The 18,734-nt window shown below is 34.9% G+C and overlaps 3 protein-coding genes across 3 annotated transcripts; 1 reads left to right on the top strand and 2 right to left on the bottom strand.

Annotated features, from left to right (window-relative positions):
- Positions 1-138: 138 nt before the first annotated feature.
- On the bottom strand, positions 139-1,951 carry LOC123721405 (regucalcin-like). Its single transcript, XM_045680075.1, has 5 exons — positions 1,771-1,951; positions 1,351-1,566; positions 899-1,123; positions 526-638; positions 139-366 (listed from the first exon to the last, which is right to left on the bottom strand). The coding sequence occupies exons 1-5, from the start codon at positions 1,922-1,924 to the stop codon at positions 139-141; spliced, it is 936 nt and encodes a 311-aa protein (XP_045536031.1). The 5' UTR covers positions 1,925-1,951.
- Positions 1,952-4,386: 2,435 nt separating this feature from the next.
- Positions 4,387-11,430, bottom strand: LOC123721406 (regucalcin-like). The gene is made up of 6 exons (XM_045680076.1): positions 11,351-11,430; positions 7,418-7,578; positions 6,920-7,123; positions 6,167-6,391; positions 5,370-5,518; positions 4,387-4,611 (listed from the first exon to the last, which is right to left on the bottom strand). The coding sequence occupies exons 2-6, from the start codon at positions 7,569-7,571 to the stop codon at positions 4,387-4,389; spliced, it is 957 nt and encodes a 318-aa protein (XP_045536032.1). The 5' UTR covers positions 7,572-7,578; positions 11,351-11,430.
- Positions 11,431-12,829: 1,399 nt separating this feature from the next.
- LOC106714625 (regucalcin) lies at positions 12,830-16,068 on the top strand. Its single transcript, XM_045680077.1, has 6 exons — positions 12,830-12,966; positions 13,606-13,766; positions 14,341-14,544; positions 15,215-15,439; positions 15,654-15,766; positions 15,844-16,068. Exons 2-6 carry the CDS (start codon positions 13,613-13,615, stop codon positions 16,066-16,068), a joined length of 921 nt encoding a protein of 306 aa, XP_045536033.1. The 5' UTR covers positions 12,830-12,966; positions 13,606-13,612.
- Positions 16,069-18,734: the final 2,666 nt, after the last annotated feature.

The following is an 18,734-nucleotide window of genomic DNA, read 5'->3' on the forward strand; positions in this document are numbered from 1 at the left end:
CTGCATTTACAGTTAAAATGTATAAAAGAATTTAGACTACCCGTGCAATCAAATGGCGAGCGATTGAGAAGAGAAGAAGGAAATCTATTGATTCTTGGAATAGAGTCTTTGTTCTATTAGATAATAAAAATATATATTTCAGCTATTTAATTGAACTTTAAATGCAGGATATCCTCGTACACACAGTCCATAGACCTCGTAAATAGCCGCTCCCCACACAGGTTCGTTCCTTTGCCATTGCATATTGCTAGAAGTAACGTACAAGATGTCTAAATTCGGTCCGCCGAAAGTCAGTGATGTCACATCTCTAGTTGGCATTGTCACTGTCTGAAGTATTTCTCCCGTTTTGCCATCAATTTTTAATATCTGTAAAATTTGTTACGTCAAATAAATAAAACAACGAATTTTTTACAAAACAATAATTAAGACGTATAAAAAAGTTGGAGAAATATATTAAAGTCCAAAATAAGTAAGTGCTAATACTCAGACTATCTTATAACTAATGTTAAATATTAATACCCTGACCTGACCCCCTTGATATACGGCAACCCAGAGATTGTCATCCGTGTCTATGGTCAGGCCGTCACATATTCCTTCGATCCCGTGATCATTCGGGACAAATAATTTTTGACAATTTGCTGCCAACAAGAAATAAATTTGTTAATAATTATTTGAACACGTGTGTGAATTTCAAGATACGTTTGTATTTTTTGTGTCTTTTTTGTCTATTATAATTTAAATCTTACTAATATTATAAATGCGAATGTTTAGATGGATGGATGTTTGTTTGAAGGTATCTCCGGAAAGGGTCAACGGATCTTGATGAAATTTGGCACAGATATAGAACATAGTCTGGAAGAACACATAGGCTACTTCGCGGGCGACAGCTAGTACTTACATATATGTCCAGTCTCAATGTTGTAGTCGTATCGTCGAATGCAGTCCATAGTGTCCACGTGATACAAGGTCTTTCCTTCTGCATCCCACGCCAAACCATTAGGTATGGTGATCTTTTCGTCTAACTTGTGTACGTGGCCATCGCTATCTATTCTGTACAAAGAACCTTTTTCGGGCAGTATCATGTCATCCAGAGTTTCACTGTCGCGGTTACCACTTACTGTTCCTGTAATAAAAGTATTTTTTTCAAATATTTGATGGGAATTCAAGATTTTTTTTAGTATAACAGTATTGAAAATGCGATGTCTTTCATTAACGTACATGTAGTAGGCCTTCACCCGAGCAATTATTAAAGATTTAGTAACCAATCCTTTGGATTAAAATTTACTTTAACATCTTATGTTTGTTTATAACACCCATGTTAATTTTCAATTTAACAAACTTTAATCTCACCTGTAACCAAACGTCCTTTCCGGTCTGCCTTGCCGTCATTCAAGAAATTTTCGGGTCGGTCATTTTCGACACTGGCAATAGTTCGCAGGACCACCGCTTTGTCGTTATCGCCCTTCCATTCTATTTCGACGATGTCTCGCTTTATGCCGCAGAGGAAGTGGTGTTTTCTACCCTCGATTGGAATCACGAATGATGTGTATGTTTTTGGAAACTGGGCTATTCATTTCCAAAATTAATTTTCAATGAATTATTTAATTCAATTAATAAAGTCAATTAAATGAATTAATGAAATCATTTAATTATTTTAATGATTAATTAATTATTCTATAAAATAAATATATTAATTAATTATTGGGTTAATTGAAGAATAATTGAATTAATTAACAGATTGAAGTTAGGATTCAATTTATACTAGTTTACCTATATTGGTTTTGGTGTTCTGCCCGGTTGCTGGGTTGTATTTGTTGATTGTGCTGTCGAGGAAGTTAACGTAGTACAGAACTTGTTCATCTACGTCCCAGTGTGGGCCCTCGCCGAAGCTGATGGTCTGTACTGCTTTTATCGTAGGCACCATTGCGACTACGCTTTCGCAATATTATAGGTTAAAGGCCTAAAACATCAAATGGACGTTACAATTGACGATGAATATCGTATCAAGAGTAGTTAGACTATAGACGAAAGGGTTTACTAAGAATGTTACGCAAGAAAAGAGAGATTTATTTATTTTGAATTGTTTATTCAAGGCTTTTTTAGTTATTGGTTTGTTTTGCTTTCTTGTTCTCCTGAACCTAAAAAGAATCGTATAATCGATAAAATCGTATCGATCGATAAAAGATTGGGGCCGTTCAAGTATTACGTAAGATTTATTACAATTAATTACCCCCCCCCCATCCCCCTTACAGTAAAAGTAAGCAAAGCTCTTACCCCCTCCCCCATGCTTACGTAAACATTTTTCAATTAATATATTGTTTTTTTTTTCTAATATTATAACTATAACTTTAAAAATAAGAAAATAAAATTAGGATAGATTAGATTTTACTGCTACGGTATTCAACATAGAGTAAGGGACAAAAATATTATAATCTTACGAACATAACAAACTTATTTTAAATTTTTGGTACATGTATTAAATTCAAATTAACAGTGTTAAGTCCATGAAACCCAAATCCATGATTCTAAGTTTTCGATGACATTGTATTGCTGCTCAGTGTGGTGAGTCTGCTCACTTTCATTTTGGAATGTCTACGTCGTTCTCATCGAGCCATTCAACATCATGGTGCTCTAAATTTTGAATAATGAGCAACTCACCTTGCTTTGCTATGCTTACAATAGACACTCGCTATAGTATCCAAACGAAACAATACACTGACAGAGGAAATTTAAACAAGTGAATAGCGCGCGGTAATTCCCCTACTCGGTTCTAAAGCGAGTGCCTAAACGTATGCATTATTTGCGGTAATCCCCGAAAATCGTTTCGTTTTCAAGCAAAGACAATGTGAGGGTTGCCATTCGTGTAAAAAAGTAAATAGCTACCGATGACGTAATCATCATCTAGACTCCCCTACCCCCCATGTCATCCAAAATAAGCAAAGCAAAGACCCCCCCGTCCCCCCATAGTGCTTACGTAATACTTGAACAGTCCCTATATATAAAATATATATTTCTATGTTTGTCTTCTATACGTTCGTAAGCCTCTGGACAGTCATAAAAATTTAGTCCGAAGTTTAGAAGATAGAGACTTGATATTTTTTTGACTTTCGTTTTGTTATTATGCATGCTGCGTCCATTTGGTATTTTATGAAATACAAACATAATTGCCCGCGACTTCGTCCGCGAGGAATTAAACGAAATCTAGTAATAAAATAAAGCGTCGGTGGCTCAGGGGTTAAGCACTTGACTTGCAATCTGCAGGTCCTGGGTTCGAATCCCGCCATGTACCAATGTGTTTTTCGATTTTCGATTTACATATGTACATTTATCCGCCGTTCTTACGGTAAAGGAAAACATCGTGATGCAACCTGCACATATCTGACAAGAAATTCAATGATATGTGTGAAGTCAACCAACCCGCACTGGGCCAGCGTGGTTGACTATGGCCTAGTCACCCCTAAATTGGGGTAGGCTCCGAGCCCCTCGGTGGGGACGTATAGTGAGCTGATGATGATGATGATAGTAATAAAATAAAACCTATGTCACCCGGGGATAGTGTAGTTTCAAAACAGTGAAAGAAACAATGCAAACAAACAAACAAATAAATAGTCAAATATTTCTCCATTAAAATTAAAGTATAGATAACCGAGTAATTACTAAAAGGAAAAGTACTTATCTTAACGTACTTATGTTAACGCGTCCACTTTTGTTGATAATTGAATATTAACTAATCATAATTATAAAAATATGTCACCGTGCAGTATAACCTCAATATAACTTCATCGCTGTTATCTTGAATGTGTGTAATTTTAATCTAATGCGAGGAAACAAATCGTATTAGTGACTATTAAAGATTACGTTATATGTATAAGATACTGGCAGTTGCCCGCGACTTCGTCCGCGCGGAATTACGAAAATCTAGTTATAAAAATATCTTATATCACCCTGGAATAGTGCCACTTACCAACAGTAGAAGATTTTTTCATATAGGTTCAATTGTTTCTAAATCTATTGAATACAAACAAACGATCATTTTTTTCTTTATAATAATATTTTCTCTATTCTTTATAATAAATTAATCATAATTAACGGTAGGTTACAAACATATATTGAGTAGATATGATAAATAGCGCCTGTAATAAGTTAGTCATCGATAAATAAGCGTTACATAAACGGTTCTATGTATTTATCAAAAAGTCGAATTTCATTATTTAAAACTATGAATTTGTTACAAATAAAAAGATTTGACTTGCCCTCTAAAATGAAATAAAGGAACTGGCAACATTTAGTCATAACTGATGTTATTTTGTTTACAAAGTTTTTAAATAGCGGTATTTAATTTTCGATTAGGTAACAAAGTAATAAAAACACAATTTAACTAGTATTTTAGTTTATTTTAACTTTGGTAGATGGATGTCCCCTTACACCGAGGCCTGTGACCTCGTACAAGGCCGCGCCCCACGCAGGTTCGTTCTTCTTGCACCGAGTGTTGGCTGTCGTCACATAAAGGATGTCCAAGTTCGGTCCACCAAACGCAACCGACGTAACTTCGTTCGTAGGTATAGTGACTTTTTGGAGCAATTTTCCCGTTTCACCTTCGATTTTTATAACCTGGATAAACATAGATTTAATTAAATGTAATTATTTTAACGTAACATTTACAGTTATACAGAAGCTCAATAATACCTAGAGAAGACCTCAAAGTTGCTAACCTTACCTACAAAGGAGTCGAAAAGTTTAAGTACCTGGGCTGCACTATAACGGATCAAAACACTCGTGAAGAAGAAATAGAAATTCGATTGCAAAATTCACTACGTTGTAGTGCAGCTCTACACAAGGTATTAGTGTCCAGGCTTCTCAGCCGGGGCACCAAGATCCGCATTTATAAAACGGTAATTAGACCAATTCTAATGTACGGCTGTGAGGCCTGGACACTCACTGTAAAGGAAGAAGCAAAACTCCTAGTAGAAACGGAAAATTTTAAGAAAAATTTTAGGGCCAGTGCAAAAAGAGGATGGAACGTGGCGCATCAGAAAAAACACAGAGATTGAGAAACTGGTGGCCGAGCCCAACATCATTGGCGAGATAAAAGCGCAACGACTCCGCTGGCTCGGCCACTTAGAAAGAATGAATGATGTTCGTGGTGTCAAACGCGCATATATGGGACGACCGAGTGGTCGGCATCCAGTTGGCCGTCGCAGATATCGCTGGATGGATGAGGTAGATAGAGATCTTCGGGACCTACAGGTCCGAGACTGGGTCGGGACGGCGCGGGATCGGAAAAAGTGGAGACTTTTGTTGTCGGAGGCCAAGGCCCACTTTGGGTCACTGCGTCACCCTAGTTAGTTAGTTAGTTTAGTTATTTTAACGTAACAATTGTTAAAATCCATTAAAAGTATATTTACCTTGCTTGATTGCATTAAAGCCACCCATAGATTACCGTCCGTGTCTATGGTCATACCATCACACAATCCTTTAAACCCGTGTTCCGCTGCGACAAATATTTTTTTGCAGTTTGCTGTCAAATAATAATTATTTATAGTTAAAAATCAACCAGACAACTACAAAATTGTGTGTTTTAGTTTCTTAAATTCGCTATACTAATTAAATTTTATTAATAAAATTAACATTGATACTAGCAAATTATTCCGAATTAACGGTTTGTATTCAACACACTTAATTCATAACCAGTTAACAGTGGTAGATCCCGCAACAACAATATTTGTTGGGTGCCCAAATTGGCCGGGTCGACCGGTGGAATATATCACAACCACACAGAAGACAGGCGTCAAGTGGAAGCAATTCTGCGTTTCGTCTGATGAGTGTGGTAACGGAGGCCTAATATTAGTCCTCTTTCCCTTCCCACCATTTTCTTATTAGGGAAGGATGGGAAGGGGAAGTGGATTTGGCGGAAGAGGGAAGGCATTGAAAGTTAAAATATCATCTGTCTGTGCGTCCCCTTCTCCGTCGATTAAAGGTAGGCAACGCATTTGCATTTACGGGGCGGATGTCTATGGGCAACGGTTGCCTCGCTATTGCGGCGAATCCAGGTGATTGTTTGCTCGTTTGCCACCTTATGTTATAAAAAAAAACCAACATAGAATAAAGACGATGTGTAAGATAAAAGTAATGAAATAAAGTAATGATTAACTAAATAATAACTCACATATGTTTCCAGTTTCGATGTCATAATCATATCTTCGAATCCCATCCATAGAGTCTACGTAATAAAAGTATTTTCTCTCAATATCCCACGCCAGACCATTCGCGAGGGTGATCTTACCATCCAACTCGTGAATCTGACCATCCTCATCCAAACGGTATATTGAGCCATTCTCACGAACAAAACTCTCAAGTGACATTGACCCACTGTCATTAAAACCTAATGTACCTGAAAACAGTAAAATAAATCTTACTTATCGTACAAATATTATAAATGCAAATGTTTAATTGGATGGATGGATGTAAAAAGGTATCTCAATTAAATTTGGCATATATGCAGAGAATAGTCTGGAAGAACACATAGGCTTCTAATTTTTTTTTTAATTCAGCATGGACGGAGTCGTGGCTAACAGCTACTTACTAAATACGTGAAGTTAAATATTTCAACCTCTTTTTATGCAAATTACGGGTGGTCGTGACATTTAACAGATAATAGAAATTAAAAGAGTATGAATTATGGTTTTTGAATACACTAGCTTTTACTCGCGACTCCGTCCGCGCGGAAAAAAAAAAGAAAACGGGATAAAAATTATCCTATGTCCTATTCCTGGTTCTAAGCTATCTGCCCACCAATTTTCAGTCAAATCGATTCAGCCGTTCTTGAGTTATAAGTGGTGTAACTAACACGACTTTCTTTTATATATATAGATAAGTATAACATATAAACTATACTATATCACTATATAAACAAATTTACCAGTGTACAACCGTCCTCTAGGGTCAGCTTTACCGTCATTAAACATATTGATTGGCTTGTCTTTGTCAACTTGCGCCACAATTCTGACAATTCTCGCGGTGTCGTTCTCACCGTTCCATTCTATTTCGACGATGTTCCGTTTCATCCCGCAGAGAAAGTGATGCTTCTTGCCTTCGATCGGTATGATAAATGATACATGATCATCTGGAAATAGAGTTATTGATGTGAGTTTTGATCAGTTAAAACAATTTGTTATTATTTAGAACGTGGGATAAAAATCCATATGAAATTCTCACCATCGACGCTCTATTTTATTTGAAACAACAAAAAGTAATCATTTTACCTTGTAATATTAATTCTTTTTATTAATAAAACAAAATCAGCAAATAAGGCAATTCAGTTATAAGTGATTTAGGTACTTGAACATTAATGTTGGTTACTTCTTTTGACTGAAATAGAAGACGAACGCTAAACTTCAATTATGATATTAAACGTTACCAAACTCTGAACAGGTTCTTTCCCTGGTCGCCGGATTGTATTTGTTGATTGTGTTGTCGGTGTAGTTGACAAAGTACAGGACTTGTTCATCTACGTCCCAATGCGGGCCCTCGCCAAATGAGATAGTCAGCACCGCTTCCGTTACTGGCGCCATAGTAGTACTGTAAATATTTGCAATTATACAGCTATCAGTATTGCGATACTGTATAACAATTCACTACTACTGTACAATAATTCACTTCCGTAAAAATCGGTCTACGGCTTCCCTCATTAATCTAGTCGCGAATAACTATTTAAGGGTTAACGCCGACTCGTTAACTCTTCGCCCACCGGTCATCGCGCCGCCGCGGCGGTCGCGATGTAAAGCGGTGCCGGGTTGACCAGGAGTCAAACTTAAATCTACTTTATGTACAGCAATGGAATGGAAGTGGAACATGTTACTGGCGTCAGTGTTTCCGTCCAAGGAATTATGATGTGGGCCAGAGTAAATTATCCTACCTAGCGCGAACAATCTTTCGAACACATCAGATATTGGTTGAATGGGATTTTGGCAAAGTGCTGGTTTATACAGTAAGTATATAAAAGAGTTTATCATTATGACAGAATCGTGATGTGTGTAGTTGATAATGTTACTTACATATTAAACTGTTCTTGAATTTAAAAGTAACGAATATTAAGTACTGATGGAATCAATATGATGGATGTAACTTTAAAACCGCAGCCAAAGGATCACTGTATGAAACTGTTAAAAATATAATTAACATGGCGATTGACTTGATTTATATGACGAAATCATGATAAATCACAAGTAATCAACTTTATCTGTATAAATGATGTTACAATTTTTTACAAATAATTTCGTTGCAAATGTGTCCCTTAAAAACTGGATTTGTTTTGGACAGGTTTTGATGAAATTTTGGTAGAATGCCGAAAAAATAAAAATTTAATTTTTCTTATTTATTTAATTGAAACATTTTTGATTGCATTGCAACTTTGTATTACTATCACACATTCAATTGTTATTAAAATACATATGTAGGTACTAACTAAAATCTCTCCACGATTTTTTTCACCTGTGTATTATAAAATCGACACACCCTATATTGCAGCGCGATAGGAATTCAATACATTTGGTTTTAAATCAATATAAAAGTAGATAATTTTCACTAGATTATTTGCAAGATTCCTGCAAGTCACCCTGACTCATCGTGGCATAGCCGATATCAAAGGTTCCCTACACCCAGTCCAAGTCACACACGCCACGTGACGCGACGTGCATGACACGTAATCGCGACAACATAAACATGAAAACTTAAAAGTTAGCACTATTTTTATAGCATAGAGTGAAAAAAAAAGTAATAACACACTATAAGAAAAAGTTTAAATAAATCAAGGTTATAATTTTTACTGTCGTCGGTCAAATTTATTAAAATTAAATTCTTCTGGATCGTTATTTTTGAATAGATTAATCTATACGTATTAATAAAATTGGAGTGTCTGTATTTAATGTCGTACACGTATAGTATTTGCGTTGTTGATAATTAAAAATTAAACTAAAATATATTTTCTATTGATGATTTCTTTATGACAAGACAAGATTTGTAAAAAAAATGTACAATGACACAAAAAAAAAGTAAAATAAATAGACGAGAAAAGGCAAAAAGCCACGCAACCCCGGGGCCGATGTTGCCGCAATAGCTACTTTTTTTTTAATCCAGCGCTGACAAAGTCGCGGCCGACCGCGGGTTTAAAAAATAAAACTTCAATAGTATTTATTAACAATCATAATCAAAATAATCTAATCAAATCTGGCATTACCGTTGGGATGTCCTTTTACTCCGAGACCTGACAGTTGGAATGTAGACCCGCAAGGAGGTTTCTGTTCGACCCCGCGGTTCATACAGGCTGACGTCACGTATAAAATGTCCTATATATGTATAACAATAGGTTTTATAGAAAAAAACAATGTTTTTTGTATTTCCAGTTAAAAAAGCGTAAAGCATAGTAAACTATGAGAAACGGACCTTATAACCTAATAACATTTGTGTCCATAAAGATAAAAATAAGCGATTACAAAGCATACGATTTAATAGTAACAATTTTCTTCAGTTAACAGCAAACTGTCAAAAGTTATTCGTACCGAAAGATCACGGAATCAAATGCTTAAGTGATGGCCTGACCATAGATACGGACGACAATCTCTGGGTTGTCGTATACAAAGGAAGCCTGATAAATAATCAACACCAGTCTATTAAAATCTGAGTTTATTTTATTATTACACTAATTAGAAAAAAAACAGTTATTATTAAAAAAAGATCTAGAACCCTTCATTACTAATTATGCCTAATTTCCTTTTTTCTTCTTCTTGAGGTGCCTTGCGAAGCAATTTTGGCCGAAAACTCAAACAACATAATTTTTAGACCTTTATTAATAAAGGACCATGCCCATATTAGTATGGGGCTGAAAGTCAGCTATGCCATGCAATGCCCAAATTACGGCTCTATGTCATATGATAACTTTTTAACAGTATTTATATGATACTAGCTGTTACCCGCGACTCCGACCGCGCGGAATAAAAGAAAAATAGAAAACGGGGTAAAAATTATCCTATGTCCGTTTCCTGGTTCTAAGCTACCTGCCCACCAATTTTCAGTCAAATCGATTCAGTCGTTCTTGAGTTATAAATAGTGTAACTAACACGATTTTCTTTTATATATATAGATAAGATATAGATTTAATGTCATATAAAGCACCGGTTCAAAAGATATTCGACATTATACATGATAACTTCCTACTAGTTTTTTATACATTTTATTGTTTACAGACAGAATTGCTATTAGTTTTTCACAAGGAACTTCATGATCATCACTCGATCGACGCCCATGGACATCCGCAACACTAGGAGAACTGCAGATGCGTTGCCGGCCTTTAAGAAAGATATACGCTCGCTTGTTGTCATGCCAATTATTTAGCCCCAAACTAAACAAAGCCTAAGATTTTGTAATTTAAGAGGCTGTCAACAAGAACAGTGCTTCATATGATTTAAAATTAACAACATAATTCTTCTAAAATTAACAGCAATCTTGTAATATACTTTATCTGGGCATTTCTGGGGCAAAGATGGGCATTGTCTTTTTAAAGTATAACTTCATATAAATTTATTTCAGGTTATAAAAATCAACCCCCAAGAAAAGCAAAGTTCTGCAAAAGATTCGTATCCCCGCTTTTCAAGTGAAGCAACGTTCGGAAGTCCAAAGGTTATCCCAACGGTAATGCCAGATTTGATTAAAATAATGAACTGGAATTAAAATACTATTTTGATTTTGCATTATTCGTTATTAAATTATAAATAAATAGTATTGAAGTTTTATTTATTAAACAAGTGGTCGCTCGCGACTTTGTCAGCGCTGGATTAAAAAAAAGTAGCAAAGTGGTAACACTCTTTTTGCCGTTTCTTGTTTATTTATTTTACTTTTTTTCTGTCATTGTACATTTTTATAAGTCTTGTCTTGTCTTGTTTATAAGTATTGTCATAAAGAAATCATGAATAGCAAAAACATTTTTTTAAAGAACTTTATTTTTATTCATAACAAAGCTATCGAAGTAGATTTATCGCTTGTCAGTAGCCTATAACATGTCCTAGTGTATCAACTACCTTACCGTCAAAGTCTCGACAAAGTCGGTGCAGCTGTTCCAGACATTACCCGTAACAAACGTAGCCGTTCATTATCAACAACGCAAATACTATACGTGTACGACATTAAATACAGACACTCCAATTTCATTAATACGTATAGATTAATCTATTCAAAAATAACGATTCAGATGATTTCGAATTTAATAAATTAAAATATGATAACCTTGATATTTAAACTTTTTCTAATAGTGTTTCATTACTTTATTTAAATTCTATGCTATAAAAATAGTGCTTACTTTTAAGTTTTCTTGTCGTTTATGTTGTCGCGGTTAAGGGTCATGCACGTCGCGTCACGTGGCGTGTGTGACTTGGACTGGGTGTAGAGAACCTTTAATATCAACTACGCCACGTTGAGCCACGGTGATTTGCAGGAATGTTGCAGATAATCTAGTCAAAATGTATTGAATTCCTATCGCGCTGCAATATAGGGTGTGTCGATTTTATAATACGCAAGTAAAAGAATTGTGTTGAGATTTTAGTTAGTACATATTGTGGGAGTCACAGCCGAAGAATACTTTTAATAAAACACAGTCTTCTTTAACTCGTATATTTTCTTTGATGAATTGTAAATAACAACTTTTTACAATCACTAATCTTACATCTGTCAAACGATTCCCCGAATGCCGCCAACTTGGCTGTCATTCAGACTAGTAAGGGGGCGTCCATAAATTACGTGAGGTGTTTAAGGGGGGGAGGGGGTCGAGTCAAATCTCATCTAATCTTACGTTGGAGGGAGGGGGGGTCTCGGCAAATATCACGCAATTTTTTTTCTGATTGAAACAAAAAAAAAAATGGACATGTTGGTTCATTGGAACACAGACTATTGAGTCTCTCTTGAGACCGTGCATGATTCTCCATGGACTGAATTAGAGTAGATACTCTTTTTTAATCTAAGTAGTTACGATTTAAGTATTCTATTGTTAAATTTTTATTACACTTATAATTAAACTCTCAGCAACATTGATTACTAGTCATAACTAGTCGTAAATAAAAGCACGAAGCAAATTTCTTTTTTTCTTTTTACAATGACAATCCAACGCGTTTACGTAAGAAACTCACATTTTGAAAAATCTCACGTGAGATTGGGAGATGGGGGAGGGGGTTGAATAAAATCTCACGACATCTCACCAGGGGGGGAGGGAGGGGCAGAAAATTAAAAAAAACACCTCACGTAATTTATGGACGCCCCCTAATTACAATACTTTTAAATTTACGATATCCAAGTACTGTCCGAATAATAACAAAATAAGTCGAATTTTAAAATTTTCAATTTAAAATTTGTGAATCAAATATTTAAATAATAAGGTGGATGCAATATCAGTGATTAATGTTGTTATTTTAAAATAAACAAAAGTGTTATTGATTTATAGCATAGACAAAATAATGTTTTAGGTTATGGAATTACAGAATAAATAAAATAGTAAAATAGCTAACAATATGTATTTTAATAACAATTGAATGTGTGATAGTAATACAAGGTTGCAATGCAATTAAAATGGTTTCAATTAAATTAAAAAAACATTTTAATTTTAATTTTTTCGGCATTCTATAAAAATTTCATCAAAACCTGTCCAGTTTTTTAGGGACACATTTGCAACGAAATTTTTTGTAAAAAATTGTAACATCATTTATACAGATAAAGTTGATTACTTGTGATTTATCATGATTGCGTCATATATAAATAAATTATAATAATTCGTCATATATAAATCAAGTCAATCGTCATGTTAATTATATTTTTTAACAGTTTCATACAGTGATCCTTTGGCTGCGGTTTTAAAGTGACATTTATCATATTGATTCCATCAGTACTTAATATTCGTTACTTTTAAATTCAAGAACAGTTGAATATGTAAGTAATATTATCAATTACACACATCACGATTCTGTCATAATGGTTTACCCTTTTATATACTGTATAAACCAGCACTTTACCTAAATGGAATGTTCGAAAGATTGTTCGCGCTAGCTAGTAAGTGATAATTTACTCTGGCGTGGGCCAGTGTTTCCGTCCAAGTAATGATGATGTGGATCATCATTACTTGGACGGAAACACTGACGCCGGTGACTTTTTCCACTTCCACTCCATTGTTATACATAAAGTAGATTTAAGTTTGACTCCTGGTCAACCCCGCACCGCCTTACCTCGCGATCGCGGCGTTCACTCGCAGCCGCCGATGGAGTGGACGCCCGCCAACGCCTCGCTGACCGCACTTCGTCGACGACATAACGTTTTACTAAAAAAATTATATCTTTATCCCGGTCTATCGGCGAACGTTGAACGAGTGGATACCGCGATAATCCCACGGCGGCGCGATGACCGGTGGGCGAAGAGTTAACGAGTCGGCGTTAACCCGTAAATAGTTATGTTATTTGCGTTATGACTAAATTATGAGCGAGGCCGTAGACCGAATTTTACGGAAGTGAAAGAGGACATACACTGACTTTAAGCACTCGGTACTGATAGATGTAAAGTTGTCAATATTTACAGCACTACTATGGCACCAGTAACAGAAGCTGTGCTGACTGTCTCATTCGGCGAGGGCCCGCATTGGGACGTAGATGAACAAGTCCTGTACTTTGCCGACTTCACCAACAACACAATCAACAAATACAACCCGGCGACCAGGGAAAGAACCTGTTCAGAGTTTGGTAAAGTTTAATATCATAATTTAAGTCTAGCATTCGTTTTCTAATTTAGTCAAGAGAAGTAACCAACTTTAAAATTCAAGTACCTAAATCACTTATAACTGAGTAACCCAATTTTGTTTAATTAATGTAAGGAGTTAATTTAAGGTAAGATGCATACTTTTTGTTGTTGCGTCGGTGGTGAGAATTTCATATGGGCTTTTATCCTACATTCTTGATTAAATAATCGTAACATCAACAAAAATATAAATGTGAACTATACCAATACGCATTGGGCCAGCGCGTTTAACTGTCTCCTTATTACTCCTAACTTAGAGTGGTAAGCTCGCGCCACTCTATGGGCACGAGAATGATTTGATGACGATAAAAAAAACAAATTATTACAGATCACAAATACATATATAATTGTAATTGCTACGTTAATCAAAGTTAAGGTTGGAACTCTACTTCATATGTGAATTTACTAGTGAAAGATTTTTATAAATAAAATATTGATATCCCTATCAATATATTAAAAAAACGATAATAACGAATTCTTTTAACTGATCAAAAGTCACAGCAATAACTCTATTTCCAGATGATCACGTATCATTTATCATACCGATCGAAGGCAAGAAGCATCACTTCCTCGGCGGGATGAAACGGAACATCGTCGAAATAGAATGGAACGGTGAGAACGACACCGCGAGAATCGTTAGAATTGTGGCGCAAGTTGACAAAGACAAGCCAATCAATCTGTTTAATGACGGCAAAGCAGACCCTAGAGGACGATTGTACGCTGGTAAATTTGTTTAGTCAGATAGTGTTATTAAATAAATACTTAATTAGATTCAAACAAAATTAAAACGAATGAAGTAGAAAAATCTTCAAAAGATTTGGATAAAACACGATGGGAACAGAGTTACAGAGATTGAAGGCCACATTAAGCAAATTTCGTTACAAGAAAGAGATGGAATGATGGAAGAAAGATTTAACGTTAATGAATAGAAACAGTGATAATATGTATACATAAACTTTCATACCAATCCACAACACATTCAGGTCTCTTAATTCCCATTTCTCACGCGCACTAAATCTCGTTTTATCAACTTTCTTTTAGACATGATATCTTATTAAACCATGAGGACCTTGTCATAATAAAAAAAATACTAGTGTTCACGAATTTGTCGAATTTCACCATAATTAATACTCAAAGATTTTTATTTCTGCTTATGTGTTAAATGTCACGTTCACCTGTAATTTGCGTAAAAAGAGGTTGTAAAATGTAACTTAACGTATATAGTAAGAAGCTATTTAACCCACGACTCCATCCTCGCGGAATTAAAAAACAATTAGGTGCCTATGTGTTCTTCCCAATTTAACTGAGATACCTTCTAACATCCATCCATCCAATCAAACATTCGCATTTATAACATTAGTACGATTAGTAGGATTAATTTTACTGTATTCAGGTACATTTGGTTATAATAAAAGTGGGTCAATGACAACTGAGAGTTTTGTTCGTGAGAACGGCTCATTATACCGTTTGGATGAGGATGGTCAGATTCATAAGTTGGATGATAAGATCACCATAGCGAATGGTCTGGCGTGGGATATTGAGAGAAAATACTTTTATTACGTAGACTCTGTGGATGGGATTCGAAGATATGATTATGACATCGAAACTGGAAATATATGTGAGTTATTATTTAATTAATTATTTTTATCTTACACATCGCCTTTATTCTATGTTGGTTAAGAATTAAGTGTGTTGAAGACAAACCGTTAATTCGGAATCATTTTCTAGTATCGATGTTTGTTTTATTAATTTTTCGAAATTTAAGAAACTAAAACACACAATTTTGTTGTTGTCTGATTGATTTTTAATTATAAATATTTATTATTTGACAGCAAACTGCCAAAAAATTTTTATCCCAGCGGAACACGGGCTTAAAGGATCTTGTGATGGTATGACCATAGACACGGACGGTAATCTATGGGTGGCTTTATTTGAAGCAAGCAAGGTAAATTTACTTTTTAACGGATTATAACAATAGTTATGTGAAAATAATCACTCTGATTAAAATCTATGTTTATCCAGGTTATAAAAGTTGAAGGTGAAACGGGAAAATTGCTCCAAAAAGTCACTATACCTACGAACGAAGTTACGTCGGTTGCGTTTGGTGGACCGAACTTGGATATCCTTTATGTGACGTCATTCAACACTCGGTGCAAGAAGACCGAAGTTGTGTGGGGCGCGGCCTTGTACGAGGTCACAGGCCTCGGTGTAAGGGGACATCCACCTTCCAAAGTTAAAATAAATTAAAATATTAGTTAAATTGTGTTTTTATTACTATGTTACGAAATCGGAAATTAAATACGGTCGAAATCGTAGATTCCAGCTGACCGCTATTTAAAAACCTTGTAAACAAAACAGTTGCCGGTCCCTTTATTTCATTTTAGAGGGCAATACAAATTTAATTCCTAGATTGCCTCAATTGTAGGTTTCTTTTTATTTGTATCAAATTCATAGTTTTAAATAATGAAATTCGACTTTTTGATAAATACATATCACCGTTTATGTAACGCTTATTTATCGATGACTGACTTATTACAGGCGTTACTTATCATATCTACTCAATATACATATATTTGTAACACACCTGTAAGTATGTCTACACTAATATTATAAAGAGAAAAGAATTGATTGTATTCAATAAGTTCCGAAACAACTGAACAGATTTGAAAAATACTTCTACTGTTGGAAAACTGGCACTATTCCAGAGTGACGTAGGGTATTTTTATTACTAGATTTTTTTAATTCCGCGCGGACGAAGTCGCGGGCTACTGCCAGTATCTTATACATACGCAAGCGTCAAATCTGTAATAGTCACTACTACGATTTGTTTCCCCGCATTAGATTAAAAATTTAACACCATTCAAGATAACAGCCATGAGGTTTTATTGAGGTTATACTGCACGGTGACATATATTTTACTAGCTATCGCCCGCGACTCCAACCGCGCGAGGTTAAAAAAACACAATAAGTAGCCTATGTGTTCTTCCAGACTATCTACATCTATGCCAAATTTCATCGAGATCCGTTGAACCGTTCTGGAGATACCTTCAAACAAACATCCATCTAAACATTCGATTAGACGATATTAAATTATCAGGAAATGTGGACGCGTTTACAGTTTATGATAAGTAAGTACGTTTCCTTTTAATAGATACTCGGTTATCTATACTTTTATTTTAAAGTGGAAAGATTTGATTGTTTGTTTATTTGCATGGAGTTCTCCGAAACTATTGAATAGATTTGAAAAATTATTTCACTGTTATCAAACTACACTATCCCCGGGTGACATAGGATTTATTTTATTATTAGATTTCTTTTAATTCCTCGCGGACGAAGTCGCGGGCAACTGTACACATAAATACCAGGCGGGCGCAACATGCATTACTAAGTAAAAAAAAAAATCAAGTCTCTATCTTCAAAGCTTTGGACTAAATTTTTATCACTATCTGTCCAGAGGTTTAGGAACGCATAGAAGACAAATATAGAAATATATATTTTATATATATCTCAATAGATAAGATAATTAGATCTATAAAAGATAGACAAACAAACTACAGCGAATTCGTTTTTTCTGGGTTCGGGAGAACAAGATAGCAACACAAACCAATAACTAAAAAAGCTTTAAAATCAGATATAATTCAAAATAAATAAATCTCGCTTTTCTTGCGTAACATACTTAGTAAACTCTTTGTTCGCCTTTATTTTAACTACTTTAGATACGATATTTACTGTTTACTGTAACGTCCATTTGATGTTTTAGGCCTTTAACCTAATATTGCGAAAGCGTAGTCACAATGGTGCCTACGATAAAAGCATTACCATCAGCTTCGGCGAGGGCCCGCACTGGGACGTAAATGAACACGTACTGTACTACGTTAACTTCCTCGACAACACAATCAACAAATATAACTGAGCGACCGTTCAGAACGCCAAAACTAAGCTAGGTAAACTAGTATAGATTGAATCCTAACTTCAATCTTTTAATTAATTCGTTTATTTCATAGAATAATTAATTAATCATTAAAATAAATAAATGATTTCATTAATTAATTTACATGACTTTATTCATTGAATAATTCATTAATTCGAAAATTAATTTTGGTAATTAATAAATCAAAATTAAAAGCCCACTTTCGATCAATCGAGGACAGAAAACACCGTTTCCTCTGCGGTGTAAAGTGAGACATCGTCGAAATAGAATTGAAAGGTGATAACGAGGAGGTGGTCGTGCAAACTATTACCAGTGCTTTATAATCATGACGATTGACTTGATTTATATGACGAAATCCTGATAAATCACAAGTAAACAACTTTATCTGTATAAATGATGTTACAAATTTTTACAAATAATTTCGTTGCAAATGTGTTCCTAAAAAACTGGATAGGTTTTGATGAAATTTTTATAGAATGCCGATAAATTAAAAATTAAAATGTTTTTTAATTTAATTGAAACCATTTTGATTGCATTGCAACCTTGTATTACTACCACACATTCAATTGTTATTAAAATACATAATATGTACCAACTAAAACCTCATCACGATTCTTTACCTGAGTATTATTAAATCGACACATCCTTTATTGCAGCGCGATAGGAATTCAATACATTTTAACTAGATTATCTGCAAGATTCCTGCAAATCACCGTGGCCCAACGGGGCCTAGGTGATATTAAAGTTTCTCTACACCCATTCCAAGTCACACACGCCACGTGACGCGACGTGCACTATTTGCGTAGCATAAAATAAAAAAGTTTAAATAAATCAAGATTACAATTTTCAAAGTGGGTCACAATTTAATAAATTCAAGTCATCTGAATCGTTATTATTTAATAGATTAATTTAGAGTTTCTGTATGTAATATCAACTAAAAAAAAAATCGTACAGATGATGTAATTACGATGTTGATAATGAA

Source organism: Papilio machaon, chromosome 11, assembly GCF_912999745.1.
Source record: "Papilio machaon chromosome 11, ilPapMach1.1, whole genome shotgun sequence".
NCBI classification, from domain to species: Eukaryota; Metazoa; Arthropoda; class Insecta; order Lepidoptera; family Papilionidae; genus Papilio; species Papilio machaon.

Coding starts and splice junctions, on each gene's coding strand:
- LOC123721405 (XM_045680075.1), bottom strand. CDS start 1,924: ATGGTGCCTACGATAAAAGCAGTACAGACCATCAGCTTCGGCGAGGGC. Junction 1,124..1,350: donor GAAAGGACGTTTGGTTACAG/GTGAGATTAAAG, acceptor CTTTTATTACAG/GAACAGTAAGTGGTAACCGC. Junction 639..898: donor CATTGAGACTGGACATATAT/GTAAGTACTAGC, acceptor TCTTGTTGGCAG/CAAATTGTCAAAAATTATTT.
- LOC123721406 (XM_045680076.1), bottom strand. CDS start 7,571: ATGGCGCCAGTAACGGAAGCGGTGCTGACTATCTCATTTGGCGAGGGC. Junction 7,124..7,417: donor AAGAACCTGTTCAGAGTTTG/GTAACGTTTAAT, acceptor CTCTATTTCCAG/ATGATCATGTATCATTTATC. Junction 6,392..6,919: donor TAGAGGACGGTTGTACACTG/GTAAATTTGTTT, acceptor TACTGTTTTCAG/GTACATTAGGTTTTAATGAC.
- LOC106714625 (XM_045680077.1), top strand. CDS start 13,613: ATGGCACCAGTAACAGAAGCTGTGCTGACTGTCTCATTCGGCGAGGGC. Junction 13,767..14,340: donor AAGAACCTGTTCAGAGTTTG/GTAAAGTTTAAT, acceptor CTCTATTTCCAG/ATGATCACGTATCATTTATC. Junction 15,767..15,843: donor CTTTATTTGAAGCAAGCAAG/GTAAATTTACTT, acceptor ATGTTTATCCAG/GTTATAAAAGTTGAAGGTGA.